Raw genomic sequence first — 26,554 nt, 5'->3', positions numbered from 1 at the left:
GTGGCAAAAAAGAAAAAAGGCAAACATTTTGTTTTGGATATATAAATAATTATGTACTTAATTACCTTATCTTAATCAAGAAACATAACGAAATAAATAGGGTTTTACTGAGCTAACTATAAAACGAGTATATAGTGGTAATATCTGATACAAATTAATGCATCCTAATAATGTCTCACTATTTTTAACTTCTTAATTATTAGAAGTAAATTTTAAAATAGTTCAGCGCCTAATAAATATGCACATGGCTGAAAGCATAAGTCAATAATATGGCATTTATGTAACTAATACGAATATAGACAGTCAACCACATTAAACCATTAATATTATTATCGAGATACTATTTATCAAATACATTACACAAAGCTCGATGTTTCAGTTCAGAATCGATTAAAATAGTTAATGCTTGTCGTTCTTGTCTATTGTTATGATTTGACGTCAAGAAGGCGGACGTCATCTTGGATGAAAATTTCTTTATTTGATTATTTTTGCTAAATTAAAACATCGTGTATTTGAATTAAGTATTATTAGTAATAAGGTGACCTAAAAAAATCTACATTAGTGATGCATATTTAGAAAAAACAATATATTTGAAAGTGCCTAGTGAAGTGTAGGTGACGCTATACATTATTGTGTCGGTGATGTAATTTAGGTGATTGGGTGGCTTCCTAGTCCTATAGGCTACAATGGAAGAGTCCTCGTTCACGATCCCGGCTGACGACAATGGTGATACTGAACTCGATCCTAGAATACAGGTCAGTGAGTGACAAATAATGTATTGAGTAACTGTACGTCGCCCTTGTAACAGCAAAAATGAGTGTCAACTTCGTAGATTACTTCGCCAACGAGCACAATGGGTATGACATACTATATCAAAATATGAAATACGGACTGATAGCCAGCAAGGAGCTCTCGGAGTACTTTAGAGAGAGGTCTAACATAGAAGAGTCTAACTCGAAATTATTAGCTAAGTTAGCGAAGCAGGCTAATAGCAACTGTTCGCAGGGCACTTTCGCGCCGTTCTGGGGCGTGCTCAAGTGCTCCGCCGAGAAGTTGTCTAACCTACATCAGCACATGTTCCAAAAAGTAAGTGAGCTTGTCAAGGATGTCGCTAGATATGCTGAAGAGCTTCACAAGAAACACAAAGCCGTGAAGGATTCTGAATCCAACACGCTTGAAGTAGTTCTACTCATCCAGAACACTAAACAAGCCTTACAAAAGGCTAAAGATGTGTACACAACCAAGTCAGCAGAACTGGAAAAGCTCCGTAAGGACAATGCATCTACAAAGGACATTGAGAAAGCTGAAGTAAAGATAAAAAAGCTTCATGAAGACTATAGGCAGCTGGCTGAGAAATATAATTTAGTGAAGCAAGATTTTGAAAAGAAAATGACTCAAACATGCAAACATTTCCAAGATGTTGAGGAGGCTCATCTGAAACAAATGAAGCAATTCGTGAATGCATACGCTGACATCATACAAAATAATCATGACCTCATGGGTCAAGTACATCGAGACTTTAAACATCAGTGTCTTGAACTGACAGTTGAGAAGCTGCTGGAACAGTTTCTTATTGAGAAGTATACTGCTATTGAAAAAGCAAATCTGGTAGAACTACCACCTTCATTGCCCAAACCTGGCTCAGCCAATAATTCTATTTCAGAAGCTGACCAGATATCAACTGTCTCAAATGGGTCTCACAAGCCCACTCCAGCAGCTAAACCAGCTAAGAAGGAACCATCATTTGCAACCAAAACTTCAAGAAGAACTACCTCTCTTTTAAATTTATTTACACCAAATTTTCAAAATAAGGATGAACCCAGCGTCAGCACTGAAGGTGCAGCACCTTGCTCTGCCCCATCAAGCCCAAGTGGTACACCCGCCACACCAGTTGTGGCAGACAAAGATGACAACATGGGTCGTACTACTCTCAGAGAGTCAAAATGGTTTTTGAGAAGTAGGCGGACAAAGACTAAAATAAAAAAGTCCAAGAAGAAAAAAGACGAAATTTCAGAAAATTCTAATCCTGGTGAAAAGTCTGACCTAGACGAGAAAGAGGAGGAAGTTGCAACAAAGGAGGACTTAATGAACTCCCCTGAAGTTGATGATGAAGGTTTTTGTATTAGACCTAAAGATGAGAAAGGCAGTGTCTATTCTTCAACAGACTCAGATTCAGAAGAAGAGAGGGAACAGAAAATCCATGTAGAAATAAAGCCTATTAGCAATGGTAGTGCGCCGATGTCTGCTAGTGTAGATGAACTCAGAGCTACAGTGGAAAATATTTCGTTGTACAAAATCGGGACCGCACGTCGTGGCTCCAATGCCAATGCTAGCAAAACTAGTAGCGATTTAGTTGATCTGAACTTCTTCCAAAGTCCCACCGTCAGCAACCCTGCTTCGCCGCACGGCAATGTGTCTAATCCGTATGCGCCCCTACAATCGAATCAGCTGCATTTACTGGAAAGTCCCACTCCCGTTTCGGCAACAGATGTGGGCGATCTGTTCTCGGAAGTCGGTGAAATGAGCCAATCGAATTTCCGCACATCGACGCCTACTATATCGACTATATCGCTGCCTCGTCCTCCCTCTCGTCGTTCAGAGGGTGATTTTCGAGCTGCCGGCTCTTCCGGCTCCCGCGGCCCTTCGCCATTGACTATCGGCATGGCAGATACCATACCTTTAGCCGTAGCTTTTCATGAAATTATTCATTCTTACTTCCGCGGCACGGAAGAAAGTAAGTGCCAAGTAAAAATGTCGGGAGACATGATGCTCTCCTTTCCGACCGGCATAGTAGGTGTTCTCGCTAATAATCCGAATCCGGCAAAGCTTTGCTTCAGACTGAAAAATATTCATAGGTTAGACAACGTATTACCTAACAAGCAGCTCATTAGCATAAATGCGATGATGTCGACACGCGATACTACTGTCGTGGACTTTAACATGCCCGCATTGACTTCTCTCCTTAAACGACAGTCTGAAAAGAATCCCACTGCCCAGTACTTCAATGTGGATATCCTTAAATACCAAATACGGCCAAAGACAGGCGCCGCGTCCTGTCCATTCCAACTGGTATCTTATTGGAAATGCGAGCGTGATCATACTGACCTTAAGGTCGATTACAAGTACAATTTACATGCGATGAGCCCTCCGTCGCCGCTCCTGAACGTGTCCGTATGCGTGCCCATGAATGGAGCCGTGAAGAATGTAATCGCGATGCCCAAAAACACGTGGAATTCGGAAAACGAGCAAGCATTATGGCGCTTCACAGAGTTGTCTCAGCATTCCGAGGACAGAGGAGTGGGATCGCTGAGGGCGCGTTTCGAATTGACCAGAGGGCCGTCGACCAAGACGACAATCTCAGCCCAGTTTAACTGCGAAGGGGCGACACTCTCCGGGATCGAATTCGAGCTCATAGGGAGTGGGTACCGCTTGTCTCTCGTGAAGCGTCGATTCGTATCCGGCAAATATATTTGTGATAGTGACATGCAATGATTGGTCCAATTCCTTATGAATTCACGAATTGTTTATGTAAATTCCGTATGTACTGAGTATGCGAGGCATAGTTTTGGATAATAATGTTGATGTTGAGGTGTAAATGTTTGGTACCTTATAGGACTGTTTCCTGTCCACAAAGTTAAGTTACGTTTGTATCACAAGTTTGTCAATTTTTCATGTTTAATTAATAATTAGTTATTTGTAGTAACTTGTAACAGTTATTAAAGGCATTTTATACTATTAGAATCGTCTATATACACCGCGTTACGTACTAACTTATTTTTCAGAATAGAATGTGCCATTAAATACGACTAACTGTTAGTTTTATGTAAATATTTTCGATACATATTTCATGCAAAATAAGGAACAACAAGATAATAATAATATAAAATGCTACATCACATGTTAGGTACATACGATCAGTGTGAATTTATTGGCTATGTAGCAGTTCCCATTCTGTGCCGAGGTCCTAGTAACACCAGTAAAAATGAGCTTCAAGGCAATATTCTGTAGTGAGCTTCAGTAATTTGGAATTCCAAAGTTACATGTTAATATTTGCCAAACATAATTATGAAAAATTATTTTCATTAGCGTGTTCGAGTTTATGTTAACTCTAATATGAATGAGTTTTGTTTAGGAATAAGGTTGCTAACAAATGCTTTTATCTGTATAAATCATGCCCAACTTGTAAAGGAACATTGCTTCATATCATATCTGAAACTCATATTTAAGTATATGTATCACCTCTGAAACTTGATTGGTACATAATTGGATGCATATATTTCTTCAGAATCAAACTCTAACTCAATGTACAAGTAATACTGCCAACATTTTGTTTTATCTTGTGGACTGTGATGTAAAAAAATAAACTTTTTGAAAGACAACAAATTATTAATTACATACTTTTTTAAAAAATACTGTCTAATTGTTCAAAATCAGATTGCTTTAAATAACAATTTTTGATATTTGAGTTAACATATGGAAAGTGTAAAGGAAATTAAAAACTAGTTGTTTTCAAATCAATCAAGATAATTTAACAATAGATAATGTTCCAATATGAATCTGTTATAATCATTCACAAATTCCCAATGATAAATCTTTTTCAATGATAATTCGATAAAGGCCTAAAGTACCTTCTGTCTTTATTCTATTCAACTAGGTAATGTAATCGTTGCATGTACTTTTTGTACGATATTGTACATTATTAAATAGTGCATGAAGAAATGCACCAATTTTCAATAATGTTACTAACTTTATCATTTTGTATTCTACTATAGAATGCAAAGGATTAAATTGTTAAAAAATTGAATCTCTGAATTTTAATATTTTGCATATATTTGATTTAAATATTTTTTATAATTCGAATTAGATGTATTGGGGTTTAGTTACTCTACCACCGGATTCTGTTTTGTTGTTTCATTTATTTTGTTATTAGATAAATAAATTATGTTTTCATTTTTCATATTGTAATGTTAGATTTACTATTTTTATTTAATTTTCACTCAAATGTAATCTCATTTTGGTATTTTTTATATGTTTCTTCTAATTTCACTATCTTACTACATGCTTTCGGCCTAACCCACGTGTAATATAAACTTTACCAAAAGTGAAGTGTTCACTGTAATCAGTTTTAGAATAACGTAGATCAAATCTTAACCTAGTACAACTGAACCATTCCATTTATATTAATTAATTTAAATCTTAAGTTTACTTTATGTATGTCACTATTTTTATGATTCACTTTGGCATTACAATTGTATTCATTTTCGGAAGCAAAACAGCCTGCGAAATTAGGTGTAAAAATCGAATTTTGAATGCGTAAAATATTTTTGTATCGTAAAATTTATGGCATGTATAATTCTAATGTATGTATTGATTGTAATCTGAAATAAAATGTAATGTTAAGTAATGAGTGGACTTTATTTTCGGAGATTCTTGTAACGCAACTAGACAAGAGAATTTAAGTAAGTACTGTAAACGTTATGTATTTTAGTTAGTGGCTTTGTGTAGGGACAGGAAACGATCCTCAAATAAGGTACATGTAGATAAAAGTGTCCGATTGTTTATCTTCGAAGATAATACATGAACGCGATAAATGAAAGTAGTTTAAAGGTAGTAGAGCTCGTTGTGGTTCGACTGCGGCGGCACCACCGCCACACATATCCCGCCATCTGGCAGCAGTGTTAGCTGCTGTGTTTGGAGGGTGTGGTGATGCAGACTTGCTTATACAAAGCGTTCCAAACTTCATGGGACGCATCTGTATACGGCTTTAGATAGAACTCCTGTTCTATTTACAGCGACGTGACCACTTCGCAATATGAAAACTGCACGCTCTTAGACTACTTTCATTAGAAAAAAGTTGTCCGAAATAATGTCTCCAAAGTTTCCCGTCTCTACATGTTGTTTGCTGTTGCCTTACGTTTGGGAGTACGAGGCGAGGGTCCCGTGCGATTGTTTGAAGTTCTTTATAAATTTCCAGGTGGAACTGGAAAAACTGAACGCAGCCACTGATGAGATCAACAAGCTCGAGTTGGAGTTGGATGTGAGTTTTTGATCATTTCACTAATTTATTTTTCTATCTGTATTCGTGCAATTACAATTTTGAAGTAAGCCGTCCTGTTTGATAAAACATTGTTCATATTGGGATTTCAAGTCAAATTTTATAAATAATATTTTAACCCATCACCCAATATGCCCCAGGCGTCTTCCAATCTTGGGGTGCCAATCAGAATGCCAATAAATGTTCGTTAGCTAATTTCAAATCTTCTAGGTCTTTCTAAGCCCCTAGTGACCCAAAGACGCCCAATTGGGTGTTTAAGTAGGTTCTAACTTCTAAGACATCACACTGAAATATAAAATCGAAGGTTTTAAATCGATGGCGTTAAGTGTTTATTATCTTCGATATCATTTGACATATTTATGACAACACAAATTTTGATATTACAAAAATGTGAATGGAAATTTCCCATTAAAACTGTGCCAGTGCTTCATAATAGTTGAAACGTAAACAAAACTGTCGTTTTTGGGAAATTAATGTTAATGAGGAAGCTTTAGTGGAATTAGAACATTAATATTAAATACATACATCAAATAAATGCAATAAACTATCGCTGCCATTATATAGGGCTTTTGGACCAGTAAGTTCAGCGTCAAATGCGTATAGTCCGCGTAAAACTGCTAGTCCGCTCTGAATATAGAAATGAATCGCGTCGCCATAGCAAATTATATGACTATTGGCGCGGACTATACCTATTAAATAGGTACATTACGCGGCAGGTGGAATACAAACTTTTTACATTTTGAAAAATTAGGCAATAATAATCTAAATTAGTCTCAGTAGTACTTGTGCAATTGATTGCAGTGAAAGTAGTGTATATATTTTTTCTATCAACACATAAACCTGTTATTGATAATCTATATGATTTTTGCGTACTAAAGAGCAAAATTTATCAAATGTTATGAGATAGACATTGTAAATTTTTGGTGTAGCAAAACATTGGATAGATTGTAAAGCATCTAAATGCTATTCGGGTCGATACGTTAATTTTAAATTAACTTCATATTTACTTAAAGACTCAATAGTAATAGACCAGGGTCGATAATTTTTGAAACCAAAAAAAATTACAATAGAATGAAACCCATTGGAAAAGGAGGGGAATATGATCAAAATGAAAGGAAAAATAAATTACGGTCGATCCGAGTTCGGGAAGTGGGAGGGGTGAGTTTTTAAGGGTAAAAAATGGTTTATCTTGATTTCCGGCTAAACTACACGTCCTATGCGAAAAAGTTCAATGGCAAAGTTGTAGGTAATAAAAAGATCTACAACTTTTGTATTTGCAATTTTTTCACATAACCTCAAAATTTGGGTGAAAAATTCAAAAAACCAAGTTTTTGGTTTTTTATTTATATCTTATTCAAAAAATTTTTTATTTTTACGAAATTTGGTGAAAACTTACCTTATTATGTCCCAAATACACTGTAATTTATTTGATTAAAAATATTTATTTTTTCGCCTTATTTTCACTTAATATCAAAAAAGCACCCTAATTTTCAATCGAAAATTCTGACGTCAAAATATTAGCTTTTTTCAAAAAGTTTGGGGGCTTTTTGTTCGTTGAAATATCTACTTTCTGATGGTGTAAAAAAATATACATTACTATAGGAAATGTTCTCAGAAAATGCAAAAAATTGAAAAAAAACCCAATTGTATTTATTGTCGATTCTCTTCTTGCTAGACTCCATTAAACGATTCAAAGCTGATTTTTTTATTTCATACACTTGCTTGTCATCTGACTTATTGCAGATTATACAAACAGATCCATCCATACTGATAATCTGAAAAGACAAAATTAAATTAATAATGCCTTCAAAGTTTTATCATGAGTATAACTAAATTTGTTTGTATAAAATAAACGAAATTACTATTTTTTATTCTTGTACTAAAATATCATTCAATTTTTATTTTTTAGGTTATGTTATGTTAAACATACTATTTATGAAAGAAAATATTACTATTTTTATTTTAAAGTTGATTAATATAGATTTAAATACAGATTGTATTTACCTTGCTATGTAGATTCCAAACGATTTTTTGAATAAAGTAAATTTCTCACAATTCACTTAGAGTAACTGAGCCTGCACGTGTATTTTTAAAAACGATGTTGTACACTGCTCTGTATCTCGAATACTGGCTAACGGTTTTTACAGCTGCTACGAAATAGCAGGTATGTAGTAAGGCCCAGACCCTCCTAGGTCCGTCCCCACTTCTCTATGAAATAACTTACAATGGGCTAAAATTTACCGTAGGTCACTCAGGTATATAAATTATCTTAAAACAGCAGTAAATAGACATCTACAAATATTATTTAAATAAGATTCTACAACTTTTTCAAAATATTGTAGATGTCTTATTAAATATTAACTTTATTAACTTATTTGTTTGTTAATTATTGAAGTATATTTTAATTTGCAACTTTTTCATTTATCAATAAAACATGAAATCTTACGTTTTTTGAGTAATTAAAGTGTAAATTTTAATAAATACCTCAAAATTGTACACAATGATAAAAAAATTTTTTTCGAATTTGGGTTTTTTTCAATTTTTTGCATTTTCTGAGAACATTTCCTATAGTAATGTATATTTTTTTAACACCATCAGAAAGTAGATATATCAACGAACAAAAAGCCACCAAACTTTTTGAAAAAAGCTGATATTTTGACGTCAGAATTTTCGATTGAAAATTAGGGTACTTTTTTGATATTAAGTGAAAATAAGGCAAAAAAATAAATATTTTTAATCAAATAAATTACAGTGTATTTGGGACATAATAAGGTAAGTTTTCACCAAATTTCGTAAAAATAAAAAAAAATTTGAATAAGATATAAATAAAAAACCAAAAACTTGGTTTTTTGAATTTTTCACCCAAATTTTGAGGTTATGTGAAAAAATTGCAAATACAAAAGTTGTAGATCTTTTTATTACCTACAACTTTGCCATTGAACTTTTTCGCATAGGACGTGTAGTTTAGCCGGAAATCAAGATAAACCATTTTTTACCCTTAAAAACTCACCCCCTCCCACTTCCCGAACTCGGATCGACCGTAATTTATTTTTCCTTTCATTTTGATCATATTCCCCTCCTTTTCCAATGGGTTTCATTCTATTGTGATTTTTTTGCATTTTTTACCATTTTTAAAGGCTTCGGCACTGGTCTATAACCCTTTATCGAATTGTTATATGCGGTATTTGGTATGATACCTATACAATAAGTTTTTATTAAAAGTGTAGTTAATTTTTATTGCATATTTAGGTCTAACTATTGTCAGTATCGTCATGCGCTCGAAACTCTTAATGTCGTCATGTAACAATTATTATTTATCTTGTATCTATTCTATCTATGAACATACAATGGAATTGAATGCATGTTACCTAAAAATAAATGACTGTTTTCACTTGCATTAGTAAGAATTATAAACATGTTTTTATCGGTCTACGTATGTGTTTGTCAAAATTTATCTCAGAAATCTCTGAATTAATTTTGATAGAACTTTGACAAGAGTATGTAAGTCTTTGAAAGGAATATAGTGAAGTGGACATAAAAAGCCTTAAAAAGTGCGAGAGTACGGCCGTGACCATTATATAGTGAAATGGACAAAAAGTAGTCAAAAAGTGTGAGAATACAGCATCTGTGACCAGACATCTAAAGATAACACCGTATATAATGTACGTGGGTTCTCTATCAAGTTTGCACGTGCAATAACTGGATATTCTATTAACGTTCATGGACGTTTTCACGTGGCCCGACCTCTGGTTATTATGAAACATGTATTAGCGTCCCGTCCGCCACTGCACGTTAACTGGTGTTCACCAGTCGCGTGACCAGATGATTCTTTCATGTGAAACATGAACAGATTAAGATACCTATTTATAATATTGGAGTAGCAGACGAGCATGCAGCCCGCCTGATGGTAAGTGCCCACTGCCGCCCATGGACATCTATAATCAACCCCAGCTGTTATTAGGCAGAAATAGATGTGGCGCTGGTGCCACCGGAGTCGAACCAGTGTGAATTCTATCATCTTTTATGTCCTACTGCTACGATTGATCTTTTCTCACAAGTAGAAGAGGTCCAGATTACAGTCCAGGACTTTGCTCTAATATGAAATAGTGAAGTTATCACCAACCAATTATACAATAACTAAACAATGGCTTAATATACCTTCCGAAGTGAGGGAAATTTTCTAATGAATATTGAAAAAAATGCCTAATATTCCTTTAGATAAACACCTGTTGAGTGAAAAACAAAACAAATAGGTATATTGAAGAAGAATACCTTTGATGTTATTTCGTTAATTACAATAAAACAGATTTTTATGAGTATGATATAAGTATATAACACAAGTGTCTATTCAATGTATTAATTGTAGATAGTGGCATTAACACATAGGTTGGTATAGTTAGATGATTAATGTTATTACAAAGGGGATTAACATACATTCGATTGTTTTATTGACTCATAGATAGGGTGGTGTTCAGCGACGTTTTTTATCAGAGAGTAATTATTTTGGCAGAAAATTGCATGAGGTATTCATATAAATATCATCATCCTATCAAATTTTTGTTTATTAAAGATTTTTCATTTTCGACGCAAGTTGTCATTTTCTTATAGCAAGAAATTGTCAAAAGTTTGACCGTTGACAATTTTCAATTCGGCAGAAATTGTCAAATTCTGATATTTGGTAGACAAAATATTAGATACGTGGATTATTATTAAAAGAAGTTACTCCTCAAGTAACAACGCGTCTGTTCGATTTCATGTAGGGATTCCACCTTCATTGGGATTGCTTATTTATAACAAACTTGATGCCTGTTATAATCAACCAACGACCAATTACAATCAGGTGGCCTACACTGTTATTTGCTATTTCAATTACATGAAGAAATCAGGTGGATAGCACAAAACCAGTTATCGTTTCTTTTTGAGCCTCTATTTTCGACCGACACGGCCGACCGTCATAATTCAATTACAATAGGGGATGAACAGAAAACTCGGTGCCGCTTTATTTATTCAACCACTACGGCTTTGTTGCATTTAGTATGGAATCGCGGCCAGTACATCGCTTCAAATGACCTACTAAACTCGCTTCATGTCCAGTTTATCATAACGATACCAGAACGCCACTCGCCAGTTCTAACTAGAAACAAATAGCGCCCGTTGTTAATAATCAATCTGTCCAATATTTAAACCTCGAAATTGAATATTTAAAGTTCGAAATTTAATAATGTCTTTGAAGAAATTGTCAAACGTCTATCTTTGGTTAGCACTAACACTGGATGGATTATTAATAATGGACGTAAGATAGTTCAGATATGACTTGAAAATATGTACACATGTATGATGAAAAAATGTTACACACAAAGTTTAGATTGTGCAATCGGTCGTGTGCAAAAAATAATACTGCAGCTAAATCGAATGAACTTAAATGAATAAGCTGCAACATACTTATGTCATAAATGCCTTTATACTGTGCTAGCTTACGCTCGCGATTTCGTTTTCAAAGGCTTTTGGTTATGAATTATGTAAGAGATCGTATTAGCCAGTGGCAAGTTAAAGTAAAATTTCACAAAACCGGCATGAAAGACATTCGCATGTGCCTACACTACATATTTTAATGTTGCTTGGTCAATCAATATCAATAGGTATTGGCGATCTCATATGGACCCGAAATATACCTATATCAATATCTATTATGTAGACGGAAGTGTCATTAAATTGCATGAAAAATAGCGTATGAGGTATTGCGCTATGTTGCATCAGTAATCATTTGAGTAATGTTAACGTTATGACAAAGAGAGTTAAGCGTTGTTCAGATGGGCATCACACGAGACGCCTTTGTTATGTAAAGCAGACATAATAAATCATAAAGGAAAATTCCCATCTTATTAAACACTGACAAAAACGTAATACTCGTTTTAAGAACGTATAATTATGCTATAAAGGTTACAAACGATTTTTTGTTGAATATTTATAGGTATAATATGTAAGTAGAATTTATGTTATTAGAACTGGTAATAATTAATTAAAAGTTAAAACTTTATATATAAAACTAATGTATTAAGACGCAAAAAAAAAATAAGTATCGAAGCATCTTCTTTCATGCATTATATTAGGGTCCTAACCATGTTTTGTTTTAACCATGATTTACCTGCCTACTTTCTACTTGATCATCTGATCAAGATCAATGATAACAGTTTTATTTTTTTCCAAAATTGATAAATATAATCAAAGGACACTGAAAATAAATAAAAGCTTATAAAATACTTCATATATTATTGTTATTAATTTTTTATAGAGTTCACTAATGAACAAAGCTGTTAAGTATCAGACGCATCAGGAGGTAGTTGATTTGCAAGCAGGATAAAAAGTCAATTACCTAACGACAAGATCTTGCCCGATAAGTGTAGCCGCGCACGACTGTGCACATATATTCTGCCCGGTTTTTTGCAGAAGGGATAGACTAGATAGATATTGGCAATGTCGTAGAAAGTAACGGACATTATACAAGGATTATGTATTGTCATGTATATTTAAATTACAGCAGTCTTTGAAAATGTTGTGAAATTTTTCAATCTCGAGACCAAACCTTGCCAGAGATGCTTGTGAAAGAATCATGATAAGACGTTAGGATAATAAAACTTTGGATAATTAAGTTTTCGAAACAAATATTTAGGGCGTTTTATGTTTTTATTTATTTCTCTCTAATTTTCTACGGGACATAAACCTTCTTAAATGTTTATGTTAGAAAGTTATTTACGGAACGCAACCACGATTAATATTTTCCACGAATGTCTAAATACAATTTTCCTGCGAGCACTGTGAATATTGTACTTAGGTAACTACAGGAAAACGTGATTGACGATAACGAGACTTGCACAAAACGATTAAATGTCTTTTTAAGCCTTTGATAAGTAAAATAGAAAGATACTTCACCTCCTTGAAATTGAATGAAGCCACAAAAAGATGATTTTATCATTTATTGTTTGAATTCTTGACAAATAAAAAACATTTTAGAGAAAATTTACGTATAAATAACGAATACTACGTAATTTACGTAATAAATAAAAAAGTATTTCAAACATTTTAGGGACATTTTAGAACGTGGCAAATCTTTATTTACGCAACAATTTCAATTCTCAAACCTGGTTACACTTTCTTGTTAGGACTCATCTATCTATGCATTTTACTAATCTAAGCTTAAAGCGGATATTATAACATGGAGCTATGGAATATGGTTCCGGAAGTCGGAAACGAGCTGGCAGGTGGCGAGGTCGATCGATGACTGCGATACGTCACGTGGCACTCGATACTAGTGGTATAAAGGGACGGCCAGTCTTGTTTTTTTTTTCTATTTTTCTCCGAATGGGCATGCCCTTACTGCTTCATGCCAATTATGTACTTGAAATTTTTTGAGCTTGCTATTTTTGCTTTGCAATGATGGTGTCTTCGTACACTTTCTTAGTGGAAGTTTTTTTTTTAATTTAAATGGAGTTTTTATAATTTATGTTCAAATATAGACCGTTTCACCAATTCGCTATATAGCAATTGGTTCATACCTTCCGTATTAGGGAATAGGGACCCGTTCCCAACAATTTGACGAAAAATGTATGTAACCAGTAGTCCTTCACTGCAGTAAGAGATCGCAATATTTTACTGTCCTTAGATACTTGCTAAAAAAATCGCGCTTTAAAATTTAAGAAAATAAACAATGAATATAAAATACTTGGTGAAGGATTTCAACTATTTCCTGGAGCTCAAAAACTTCATTCATAAAACAAAAATGCAGCAAGTGACATTCCGATAGTTTTTCTGGTTGTTAACATAATACTGTTAGCACAGTTGGGCGAAGGCAGGTGGAGTCAAGTGTAACGACGCGGATGGAAGCGGTTCAGTGACTCCGGCCACGCACTTGGCTTGCAGGGAACAATGCCGGGCTACTTGATGGATACGCCACCTGGTAGGGGCGGCCATGTGGGACATTTAAGTGATCCTGTCTTATGTCGGTTCCAGCGAAACATAAACCGGGGTATAGAGCGCCTATCCTGAATAATTAACTAATAATTAAGTCATGTTGTATCGATTTCCGACGACGACGTACGACGTAATGTTTTGCTTACCTACTAGAAACTAGAAATGTCATAGTTCGATCTGGATTGGATGAATGTTTAGCCATAACATAACCTATTTAGTAGATATCGCGTAATGCTTGGATAGACCCGACCCCTATGTAATTTTGCAAAATTATAAACAGAATAGATATCAAGACAATAAATATAGAAACTGGTACGATATTTATTCCGAATATTGAAGTCTATGGTAATAGAAAAAAATATATACTTTCATTTTAAAGAAGTTAGATCGAGCGGAGAACCTTCTTTTTAAAATAAAGCAGAAGAGGTCTTCATGCTTTATTTATCAATAGTTACATAATTTCCTATTTGATAACCTATTTTGAGAAAGAAGTGAGGGAAAATATATAAAACTTCATTAAGAATAAAAAAATATATAAATCTTTTAAAATTTTATGTTCAGGAATGCTATCCAATTCCAATATAAAAAGAGGTTCTCCGCTCGACATAACCCACCCTATACGTCTTACGCGTCGAATTCCAATTATAATCAATTTATGCCAATCCCGCCGGGCAGCCCTAGGCCGGTTGCGTAATAAACGAGATGAAAGAAATCCAGTTACACATGTTCCAGTTTCCAGCCGCGCCCGGCCCTTCCACAGAATGCGTAACGGGCAGAATGTTCGTTATATTTACATGTCCGTGTAATTGTTATTAAAATGTACCGAATATTTAGCAGTTACATACATTCATCAGTTTTTGGGATACTATGCGGGATATGAGTCTTTTAGCTGCCTTACAGTCTTGTACCGTCTGCATCCAGTTATCAGTCTTATTTTTCAAGTCATGCGTCCATCTGTCGAAGGATACTGTACTCCTTTTACCTACAGAGGCATAGTCTATTGAGGGCCTTTCTTCTTCCTCCATTTATAATGGCCTAATTGTTAGGCCTATGTTAGTAACATTTATCTATGTGTGTATAGGATTTTTTCCTTACGAATTTTGTCACTCTATAAAACACTAAGTGTCTGAACTTTTGCATAAAACCAATAGTAAAAACCTGTCTGGTCTTATGTGGCATGGCTTACTTGTTTTGTTTGTTCCTACCTCTAAGGAATTCAATCGATGTGAACCTAAATTTGTGATGCTTATCGTGCTCTTTAAGCTAGTTACAAATCCGTACATTCTAGTAGAAAGAAAGCTTTTATTTTTATAAATTAGGCTATGCGGTGGAGTGTTCTACAATTACAAAAATCTGAAGGCAAACCACGTAAGCAAATTGCCATTATTAAGGCTTTCGTGAATATATTTTCTGATAATTACCACGTAGGTATGCTAAGAAAAGTCTACATTTATTTTTTACCATTCCATTATAAGGTTTGCAAGCTGAATTCTTCAGTATAAATCAAGAAATTAGGGATATTAAATGTATGTAGAGGCGAAATAATGGGTATTTCGCTTCTAATTGGTATCAGATCTGTGGTCCCTCTGGTGGGTGATGTTGACTTCCTTTATAAGCATCGGCAGGGTACGCTTTGTGAAACGAAGTGTTATGGAGATCCGTTCGAATATGGCGTCGTAAACTTTCGGTGCCAATATCAAAGTAATTGCTCTCTCGTTGCTAGGCGCCGGTCTCTCAAAATACCAAAGGTTTCGTATACCCAGTTCGGATCTTCCTCACAAGTTTGCTTCAGTCGTTAAATTAAGTAATCAATCTTGGCATAAAGTACCAACCAGTCTTACGTTAAAGTTAACGTTAAATTGATTGATTTGATTTGATTTGAAAATTTGTAACACCTATTGTAACGGCTTATGCATACATGCCAAACATAGATTTCTTGCGTCACAGATGCTGTGGAGACACCTATAAATGAATACGCAAAACAGGAATATCATTTCAAAAATTAAATGTTTGCCTGGCTGGGGATCGAACCGGAAACCCTCTGTGTCAGACCGGTACGGTAACTGCGGCGTCACACAGGCCAAATAAAGTTTCTCCGTAACCATCTAAATTGTTTTTTAACGAATCGTGTTTTAATATTGAAATCATCGTTAGTAGGTCTCAAGAGCACTACGAAGCTTTTGTAAAATATTTCCAATTCAAATATTTTACTTTGTGATGATACTACAGTGACTAGAGTATCACAATAACTGGAGTCTAGTGATTATTAAAATATCAAATTCAGATGATAAAGACCCTTGGGATCTGAACAATTTTTTTTTTATAATATGAGAGTAGCAGACGAGCATGCAGTCCACCTGATGGTAAGTGGCTACTGCCGCCCATGGACATCTGTAATCAACCCCAGATAGGATTAGATATTCCTACCCGAGGTCGGCCACAGATGCGCCGCTACCCCTGAGGACTAAGCTGGAACGCCTCGGAAAAGTCTATCTCCCTTACCACACCCTTCAAACCGGAACACAGCAGCGCCTAACACTGCTGTTATTAGGTAGAAGTAGGTGTGGCGGTGGTGCCGCCGGAGTCGAACCACAAAGGGTTCTACCACCTTCAAATTATACAAAACAATATTAAATCTTTTACTGTTATGGCGTGTAGTTCTAATTATAATGTAGTAATTACTACGTAGTTCGCTAAATGAGTAGTCAGACATCATGTTTTGAATTTTAATTATGCACGTTTTTAATATTAAACTTAAGATACATTAATTTGTATCTAGCATCAGTATCGTAGAAATACCTCCGCCGTATATGTTATTGCTTTGTAACTGTATTTTTTTGCAGTTTCTGATCTCTTATGTAAGTAATATTATGAGTGCATAAGGCACAGTTCTGTGATTTCACTCTTACTAACATACAAGCATAGTTCAATCACAGTTCTCCACAAGTGTTGTCATATATCAGTAAGAGCAAGCGCTCCTTTATTCTGCTGTAAAGTATGCCAGAGAAATGAAGATAGAGTGGCATACACTAGTCGGTTTAACTTGCTCTTTAAGGGCAGAAATGCATAATTATGTGACTGATCGCTCGTAGAACTCCTATTTTATTTGAATAGATTACAAATTACCATTTAAGCAATCAACTCCATGCTCTGCTTAGTAAATATTTATAAAAATACTGCACTTCCATAACAACTTGCAGTTTGTATGTAAAACATATATGTATGTACAAAAATCTAAGACATCAAGCGAATCGTATGAGCAAAGGATAAGCATTTTGTCACGTACGCGTTACAGTACGCTACGATTACGATCCGCCGTGCGTGCGAGCCCGAGGCGGTGCGAGCGCATATCTATGGGGTCAATTGTACCTCGCGTTCCCTAGCCGTGATTAAATGAGGTTGTTTACAAACGAGTGACAGCTGTCTGTGGTGTTTAGCGTGTGCTATCAATGTTATATTTGAACAGTACTAAACTAAGTAACTAAAAACTCATACTAAGGGTACTGATCTATAAAATTCTGTTTCTCATTTCTTATTTGTAAGTAGTGTAAATAGCGTAGTTAGTGTTAGCGCTGTTGTATTTTGTCTTCTATTTTATTCAATGTAAAAAAAAGGAAGTAATTCAGTAAAGTGGTACATATGTTAACTACCTACGTAAAAGAATAATTCTAAATTGTAAAAATATATTTTACATAGTATTTTTTCCATAAATTCTACGTCAAATTGCACTACATTTGTAGAAATTCATATCGATCTCTCCCAGTTATGGATGGCGCTCGTGCCCAGCAGTGGGCAGCGGGGACGTGGGCAGAGAAATACAATACAGCAAGCGCCATTGTCGTATGATGTAGCCATGTATCACGTAACGCTGCAGTAAAACGGCGCTGCGTCACCGGACCGAATCGTGTAGAGGTCGCGTACACATTATCTAGTGTTTTGTTAAGTGTATACTTTTACACTTTTTGTCGGCTTTTCTGTAGAGACTTATCTGTGAAGTGAAGCAGTTTTGATGGAACATTCTTGTAAAATTTTAAAAAGGATCTTTGTGTTCTATGTCAACATCGATAAGGCATAAAAACAACCAGAAATAATAGAAAGTTTAATGTAAAATTAATAATGATAAGAAATATTATCATGTTTACTACATTTATAGCACTTTACAATAGAAATATTTTCTGGATACAATTGACACACGAAAACAGATTTATGAGAGATCTCTTCATTAGATGTATATCTGCCCGGGAATCCAACCCGAAACCTTCTGTGTGACCGATGTGGAAAGCGCTGCATAATGTCGGTGATCTATTATACTAGTCTATCTATCGTGTAGGCCTGTAGGTATAATGACCATTATGTCACATCTAGCATCTACTAAATTATGCAACGAAATAAAAGAACGTTATTTTCCAGGAGTCCATGAAAACATTCCACCTGCTGTTGAACGAGACGTCCAGGCGGTTGCAGGCGTTGACCAAGCGGCTGGGCACCAGCGTGGACAAGTCCCGGCCGTATCACGACGCGGTGGGTGCTGCTGCGGTGGCCAGGGCTGACTGTCAGCGAGCGGCCGTCCAGTTTCAGAGGGCGAGCGGTGAGTGACTTCTTCTTGCCTAAGGTAGCCTACCCTTCGTCTGCATGGTAGCAAGGCTATGTACCTGGCTTACTCCAGCAGTGAGAGACATCAAAGCAGTTGGGTTGAGTTACGGAACTTACAATCTCTTTCATGTCGTGGACGTGATGATGTTTCTTGATGTGTTTTAGAGGTCAATTAATATACCTAAAACTAAATCTTTATAAAAAGTAAGATAGGAATCTTATAATAAAAACTTATTTTTTTTCTATGTTTACTGTTCTGACTTTACTGTAATTAAACTAATTACTACGTTAAGTATGAAGTATCTAATCTACCGAATAGTAATTATAGTTACAATCTCCTAAATAAATCAAAGTTTTAATAACACACCTATCATAATATTAGGCGGTTGATTACTTGTAGATCTATTACAAGATAATATTGCGATAACAAATAATATTTTCTACTGTCCGGTGTAAACTCGGCTATATAAATTCAACGTGGCTCTAATGGTTATAAATTGGCCACTTCCCGTAGGGTACTACGGTCGTACTCGACCCAAGGCCACTGACGGTCAAGGGCGGGACATTATCGCCGCTTGCACTTGTCAGGTACACAATCTGAACAAATACAAGGTGTTAGACTCCTAATGCAAAGTTAATAGACTCATAAATCAATAGAGTTCTGAATCTAATCTTGAAGGTGGTAGAACCCTTTGTGGTTCGACTCCGGCGACTCTACCGTCTGCTACTCCTGTGTTATAAAAAAAATTCTAAGTATAGACTGCTTTAAATACAATGTAATAGACGCCGACTGCAAGATACGATTTCTAGTTACACATCAGTCAAATGTATGACATGTAGCACATGTACATTTATTCACACCAATCAGAGAGTAGGTTGAGCATTAGCTCAACCTACTCTCACATTAATTATAATGTCCGGTTCCATGGCCTGCGTGCGGATGCGGAGATGGAGAATCCCCTAAGGAGTCTATTCCATCACTGCGTATCGTATACTAGATTGTTACGTCATGATGTTCGTGCAATATTTGCTTTGAGAGAAATTGCTTGAGAGAATTTAGATTGATTCCCTCAATCGATCTGAGTAAATGAAGGTGCGAGGTTATTTTCATGTCGCACAGATATAGAAAATTCTACCTATTCGTTCTATCTTTTAACACCAATGTCAATCTCAGGTCGGCCTCAGATAGGTCTCCTGGCCTATTAAGGTTTGACTTAAGAATCTCTACCACCTACTTAGATGGGCTGTGTAATTCATCATCATATATTTTAAAATTACATAACGAAGTAACACTAGAACAGCATTAATGACCTCTACATATAAGAGATCCGTTTGAGTTAAATATCAAGATCTATTGTGACCAATTAAAATCAATACGACTGCATCATAGGCGAATATCTATCTATTCTTTACCATTGCGTTATACAGTTGCTTTTCCTAATTAACATTGATTTATAACCCGCATTCCACTTAACAGAGCATCGCAAATAACTGTTGATGAAAACACTGACAGATAAATTAATGGGTTAGTATGAATATCCACACAGTCGATGCAATGCAGAGGCTAGACGTGATAATTGCTCTAATTTCATAGATGAAGACCGTGTATATGTAGAGGATACGGTTAACCTAATTGAGTTACAGTGTTGCAATATGTAATAGAGTTTTTTTTAAATATTTGTGTATATTTTTTTTAATGTCAATTTGATTGCTTTTTACTGCGAAGAGCAATGCTTTTCGAGAGTATGTATATCTTATTCCTGGCAAGGCATCATTGTAGCCCAAACGGATTAAATCCAACGACACCTCGAATGTTAAACTTCACATTCGAGGTGTCGTTGGATTCGTATAATTTTTGGAAGCGATGTGGACAAATTTTTAAGCAGTCGAGATTTTTGTTCTACCAATCCGCATTTGGCCATCGCGATGGAACTATGGCCCTGAAATCCTCTCACACAGATAGGATACCAGTGCCCAGTAGTGGAACAATAATGGGTTGATGACATGATTGGTTTCATTGTCATGGAAATCTGTAATTGAATTAAAATTTAACTTGAGTCCTATCTGAAGTCAGTTAAGTACGCGTAACTACTTCAGGCTAAACTTTAATGCCTTGTGTACCTTAGTGTGTGTCTGCCTAACCACACTTAGAATACAGTAATGTTGATGTTATAAAGTAAAAATAGGTGTTTTATTTATGTCACAATATCAAAGGTCTACGGTTGAACTATTAATACCCAATGAGCAATATAACGATGGAACCCTCGATGGGAGCCGCCCACAGGAAGAGCCTTATCAATCCATTTGTCAGTTAATAATGTTTATTGCATTACTTTGTAACTATACCATGGTTTTACTAGTTAAGTCGTAAGTACTTACTCAATTCATGCAATCCATTAGGTGTACTAGAATATTTATTGTATCGAATTCAATGGTAGTCGGTTTTTCTGTTACAATAGTTTATTTTACATCGTAATTTAAGCATGAATATAGATAATTAAAACATTAAATATTATTATTAAACAATAATATAATAATTATATTAATAATATAATAATATATAATATATATATGTTATATTAATAATATAATATAATAATTATAATTATAATAATTAAGTATAAAACTATACTTTACCATCTTGCCAAGTCTTGCACATACTAATAAAGTATATTCTATCTGAAGGGTAGGTATAGTCCCCGAGGTGTGGCTTAATTGACCTACAAAGTTAGCAATGTCGAACGCTTATCGGGAGCCAGTTGGATGATATGACAACAAGTAGCAAATTTTTTGTGGGGGTTTCTGTATGTCCCGGTTGTTATCATTAGATAGTAAATGTTTAACATTGTCTGAGGTCTTATAGTGTATAAATATTCGTTACGGGTTCACCTCTAACCTGTCCCAACCACCAACAATCCGCATTGGGGCAGCTAGGTAGAGTATGCTTTAAAACATCACATTTACCGACCGAAAAAAGTTTGCAGCCATTCTCCATAAATACTCCTATACCGAAATGGATCTCTTATCTGAATGCAATGTAAAGATGTAGGTACGTTTACCTCACATGTTATGTGCCTCACGAGTTTTAATCAAATATGTGTTCATATCACGCTATGCTAAGTAATTAAACAATGTTAAATATGAATGATAAGAAGTTAAAACTAGATTCAGTTAAATGTGCTTAAATGTACTGCAATATCACGTTCAATGATAGTAATGTACGAACAGACGAACACATGGCGGCGATAAGATAGGGCGGACACGAATGTTTAACAAATAATGGAGTTATCTGACCTTGCGCCCACCACAATGCTTGGGTGATAGCGAAGTACGATTCGCGATCAGGTATGAAAACAATTGTTAAAATGTTGCAAATATTCACATATAATACCTACAGAGTATTTTATGATCACGATATTCACGATGGTAACGCATAATGACTTGGAATTGTTTACGAGGTTGTTGCTGACACGTTAGCACTAAGGACTAAGTTTTAACCTATCTCTGCCTTATGACACCCTTCAAACGAGAAGTTCCAAGTGTTCCATCTTAGTCCTCAGGGCTTTGAGCCCATTTATGACAGACTCCTGGTAGCATTCCAATCCTATGTCCTTAGGAGACAGTGGCTACATAACATCAGACGGGCCAGTTTTAATAAAACGTATGGTATTGTTTCAGAGTTACACGCTGCCGCAAAGGAGACGGTGACTTTGGCAGAGCAGCGCTTCGTGAGCAAACAAGATGAGTGGCAGTTCGACAGCAACTGGCAGGAGGTGCTCAATCATGCTATCATCAAGGTAAGAAGGTTTTATTCGCAGAGACATTTTGATCTTGGACGAAAAGGGCGTCCGCTAAAACTTGCGTGCATGCACGTTCGCGGGTTTGTATTGAATAGTATTGCAAGCGCGGCGGGTGGCACGTGCCCGCTCGTATACGTCCTCAAATGAGTTGATTGCCGCTACAACGTACCGCGTGCATACGACGGACTTATGCGGCGGATCCCAGGCCGTCCGGAGCCGACGCCCTCTCCCTGCACCAATTTTAGCTGACGCCCTAAAAGTATATTGTTTTCGTTTGCTTATGTCTCGTGTATACACTTACACAATACTTTGTTTTTAATGACAATACTACCGCTGTACTTTGAGGCCATTGGCAGGAGTGACTAATTCATTTGAACTTCAGATGTCTCCATTGCGTGTTATTAACCCTCAAAAACAAAATATCGTCTAAAAGTGTTATTTTTATCACAATTGTAGGTCGTTAATTTAAATTAATAATAATTATTAATGGTAATTGTTTCAGTGAAACATAACAATTTTAACCTTTGAATTACGTTTATAATCATGTTTTTTTTACTAGGTTATGGATGCTGAAAAAAGAAAAGCTGAGAGCGGACGTGAACACCAGAAAAAGGCAGCAGCGTACATCGCGGCCGAGAGAAAGGTAAAGAATAGCAAAATTAAAATAATGATTGATTTAGTTATTTCTCTACTATAACATTTTTTTATGTTATTCATGTCATGCATTCACTTGAATTATGTTATAAAATGACAAACGTCAATTGAAATTAATATATTTGAATATGTTTTAATCCCTACTAAATCTGCTCTCCATAGGTGGCCCAATTGGAAGAAAGCCAGAAACGCAACATAATAAAGTCACGTTTGTACTTTGAGGAGAAGAAATTGTGTGATGAGCAGTTGCAGACACAGAACGAGAAAATAGAGAAGCTCCAGCGCCTCATAGCGGACGCGAAGTTCCGCTATTCGACGTCGCTCAAGGCTCTTGAGGAAATATCCGAAGAGATACACAGACGTAGGGGAGAATATCCACCTGGGAAAGACACGATCCCAGTTGGTCCTAGAGAACCAGGTGTTGGTGCTGAACGGGACCCGATACACGATGAAACGCAACTAGATAAAGACGAGAAAGATGAAGAGTCAAGTCTGCAAGAGCTGAGAATGCGAGTCAGAGAGCTGGCTCTGAAGCCGATGGACAGAAAGGACATCGAAACTGACGACGCGTGGACGCAGGAACTGAATGAGACGATAAACAAGCTGGATCAGTTATTGATGATGAAGGAGAACAATCAGCAGAAGAGGTCCAAGTTCACGACGAATTCGCCGAGGAATTCCAGCGCTCCGTCGACGTCGACTAATATGGGAAAGTACCAGCCGCCGAGCGATAGTTGGAAAACGGATTCGAATCTGTCGAGGACCAAGTCTATTAGTCGTGAGGTGGTCTACGAAGCTCCCAACCCACCGATCAGTCGTAGCGAGAAATCAAAGAGTATGATGTCGCTTGACGTTCTCGCTCTTGCTAGGGATGCAACTATGATGGATCGGGAGTCGTATTTAAAGGCTGTTATTGAAGACAAGTCTCCCACGGGAACGTACACTGAGAGCAATTCAGATAGAAACGATAGCCCAGATGACATCCTGATGGTGGAATGTGATTCCAGTGATTCAACCCAAAATCCTATCATAAGGATGACGAGCTCCACTATTACTGACAGTGATAATAGCTAAATGTGTACGTAGAGAAGGCAATTTAATAATATTAATAATAGTTAAACTGTGTACTCAAATATCAACAGGTTACAATTTTAATATAACAAGTTGGAATACTGCCTTCTCCCGTATGGTAATTTATAATAGGAGGGCGGTATGGTATATGTGAGACATTGACAGATTTATAAGCATACATAGTTACTGGGACTCGTGCTTTTGTCATATGTACATCTGTCAAGTAAATCTAATGTATAGCCACGCCCACGAATAAGTGTCTTGTGGCTTCTCCGAAAATACTCACAAAAAATCCGACCTAATTAAACTAGTATTCACATACTGAAAATATTATGAGTCTATATTCGACAGGTCTTAAACCGCCCTCCCTATTGTGGCCGTGTTGTGACATTTGTTAGTTGTCAATTTTTGATGTTAGCATATTTAAGTGCCTCAAAGACGATCCAATGCATTTTTTTCCGATTTATAGAATTGATAGCTCACTTCAATATTTTGGCTATCACGTTGAGGTGTATCGAAAAGTAGTGATTGCAAAGATGTAAATATTGTGAATTAAATTCAGCAATGGGTCGTCTCCGAGTTGCTTTATTAATAAATAATCATAAATATACTATTCAATTTTGTATTAATAAATAATCGATATTTTATAATAATAATTTTTAACATATTTTTGTCATAAAAATATTGAATTTATTTTATTAATTATAAATATTAATTGATTTTGAATGTTTGGCATTTAATGCCAGTCGTAAAAATATAATTTTGATTATATTAAATTACCCAGTTTCTAATAAGATTTTTGGGTACTAAAAGTCTATAGTAACATCTTTAATACTTATTTTAATTTTCTATAACTTACTAAAATTTGTAACAATCACTTGTTATATGCATTTTGAATGACAATGTATTATTAATATCTTATTTACAAACAACGTATAAATTGATTCTATAAAAACTGTAATCCAAAATGGCGATACTTCTATTTACCTCTCGCTTGTTTTCTTAATCTCTGAGTGAGTTAGATGATAGAGATTTTATTTAGAACAATATATACGTAGTTTCTTGACTTAGGCCCTATTTAACGTGTAAAGAGCGCCATATCAGTCCACCGACGTTAGCTCACAAAGTCGAATATATTTATTACTATACATTACTAATCGATTGTGAAGGAATTGAGAAAGATATATTGAGAATGCTCGTGGAAGCTGATTGATTCTGGTATTTCGTTATAATTATTTGACAATATCATCTAAGACGGACATCTGTCAATGTACCTATGTAAGAGGTGCCGGAAGCTTGAAAAGTGTCTATGGATTTTGTATGTATACATTTGATGCTATTTTTATTGACTTTCCCAGTGATCAGCTCGAATTCACGCTAATCATTTAAAGAAAAGGTTTAGTTATGTCATTGACCTTAGATGAGCGTGTTAATGACCGCAACACATGAAAGGATCCTTAGGGATCGTCTCACGTTCGAGATGGCTCAATCCCATGCTTCAAATAAAAGTAATAACACAGAGTACGAAATAATATTTTAAATAGGTACCTTCAGAATAAAAGATTGTGGATTTTTATAAGATATAACACACGTGATACAAAACACCGTGACAAACAGATCTTATCTTTACGAAAATCAATCAGATTCCACCAAGAACGTATAAGACTGTGAAACATTGTTGGTACTTAAATTTGGTTGTAGTCGTAGATATAGGAGGTTGTATAGCAATTACTAAATTGCAATGTTCAATTTTAAGGCTAATAAATAAGTCTCCTCACACATACACTGGAGTAATAAAATATAAAATTGAGTTGTGAAACCTGATTTCCTGTTGAAACAAATAAATAGTTCGTACTGAAATATTGTGTATTAAAAACATAAAAGAATTTACAAAATCGTTACTATATTAAATTTCGGTGAGTAAATATTTAGTTGAATTCAGAATTCAGGTAAATGTTACCGTTAATGTGTGAAAAATTAACTACTTGTTTAACAAATGTTTGTTCAATATATTGTGAAAGTAATAATTTTGAAAATAAAGTGTGATCTACTAAATTTAATTAATATTATGAAATAAATACAAATTAATAACCCCAATTACACATAAATGGTAACAAAATTACATAAATTTATTACCTTTATCATGTTTGTGATTTTTTTAAGTTATACAATTTGAAATTATTTAAGTAGATGTACATTTTATGAACACCTTATTGAATGGAGTAAAGTTAATAAGTTATTTTACTTAAGGTACTTGGTATACACGGATACACAAACCTCTTGTACGTGTTATATATATATATATAATTGTGACATATAATGCCGTATAGTCGTAATTTATTTACGTATATATGAGCGTACTTATTATAGAAACGACAAACATCATTAAAACTCCATATAATATGACATAACT

General features: G+C 35.3%; 2 protein-coding genes across 4 annotated transcripts; both read left to right on the top strand.

Annotated features, from left to right (window-relative positions):
• The first annotated feature begins 412 nt into the window (after positions 1–412).
• Positions 413–26,001, top strand: LOC140753448 (SH3 domain-binding protein 5 homolog). 3 transcript variants are annotated; one of them, XM_073088048.1, is made up of 6 exons: positions 413–755; positions 5,975–6,037; positions 18,434–18,611; positions 22,295–22,413; positions 22,976–23,059; positions 23,233–26,001. In XM_073088048.1, exons 1-6 carry the CDS (start codon positions 687–689, stop codon positions 24,142–24,144), a joined length of 1,425 nt encoding a protein of 474 aa, XP_072944149.1. In that variant the 5' UTR covers positions 413–686; the 3' UTR covers positions 24,145–26,001. The 3 variants fall into 3 exon arrangements, with proteins under 3 accessions (XP_072944149.1, XP_072944148.1, XP_072944150.1); XM_073088047.1 differs by lacking the exon at positions 413–755 and having other exon boundaries at positions 4,669–6,037; XM_073088049.1 differs by lacking the exons at positions 413–755; positions 5,975–6,037 and adding an exon at positions 15,235–15,391.
• On the top strand, positions 751–4,524 carry LOC140753447 (F-BAR domain only protein 2). The gene has a single exon (XM_073088046.1). The coding sequence runs from the start codon at positions 814–816 to the stop codon at positions 3,490–3,492; it is 2,679 nt and encodes an 892-aa protein (XP_072944147.1). The 5' UTR covers positions 751–813; the 3' UTR covers positions 3,493–4,524.
• Positions 26,002–26,554: the final 553 nt, after the last annotated feature.

Source organism: Epargyreus clarus, unplaced genomic scaffold (assembly GCF_041222505.1).
Source record: "Epargyreus clarus isolate Ecla_fem2 unplaced genomic scaffold, WU_Ecla_fem_2.2 ptg000026l, whole genome shotgun sequence".
Classification (NCBI taxonomy): domain Eukaryota; kingdom Metazoa; phylum Arthropoda; class Insecta; order Lepidoptera; family Hesperiidae; genus Epargyreus; species Epargyreus clarus.
The sequence above is the reverse complement of the archived record's forward strand: the minus strand, read 5'-3'. Positions and strand labels throughout refer to the sequence as shown.

Bases quoted from the DNA above. Each gene is read 5' to 3' on its own strand.
- LOC140753447 (XM_073088046.1), top strand. From the start codon at position 814: ATGAGTGTCAACTTCGTAGATTACTTCGCCAACGAGCACAATGGGTAT.
- LOC140753448 (XM_073088047.1), top strand. From the start codon at position 5,867: ATGTCTCCAAAGTTTCCCGTCTCTACATGTTGTTTGCTGTTGCCTTAC. The intron at 18,612-22,294 runs GTGAGTGACTTC...GTATTGTTTCAG, and splicing joins CCAGTTTCAGAGGGCGAGCG to AGTTACACGCTGCCGCAAAG. The intron at 23,060-23,232 runs GTAAAGAATAGC...TGCTCTCCATAG, and splicing joins ACATCGCGGCCGAGAGAAAG to GTGGCCCAATTGGAAGAAAG.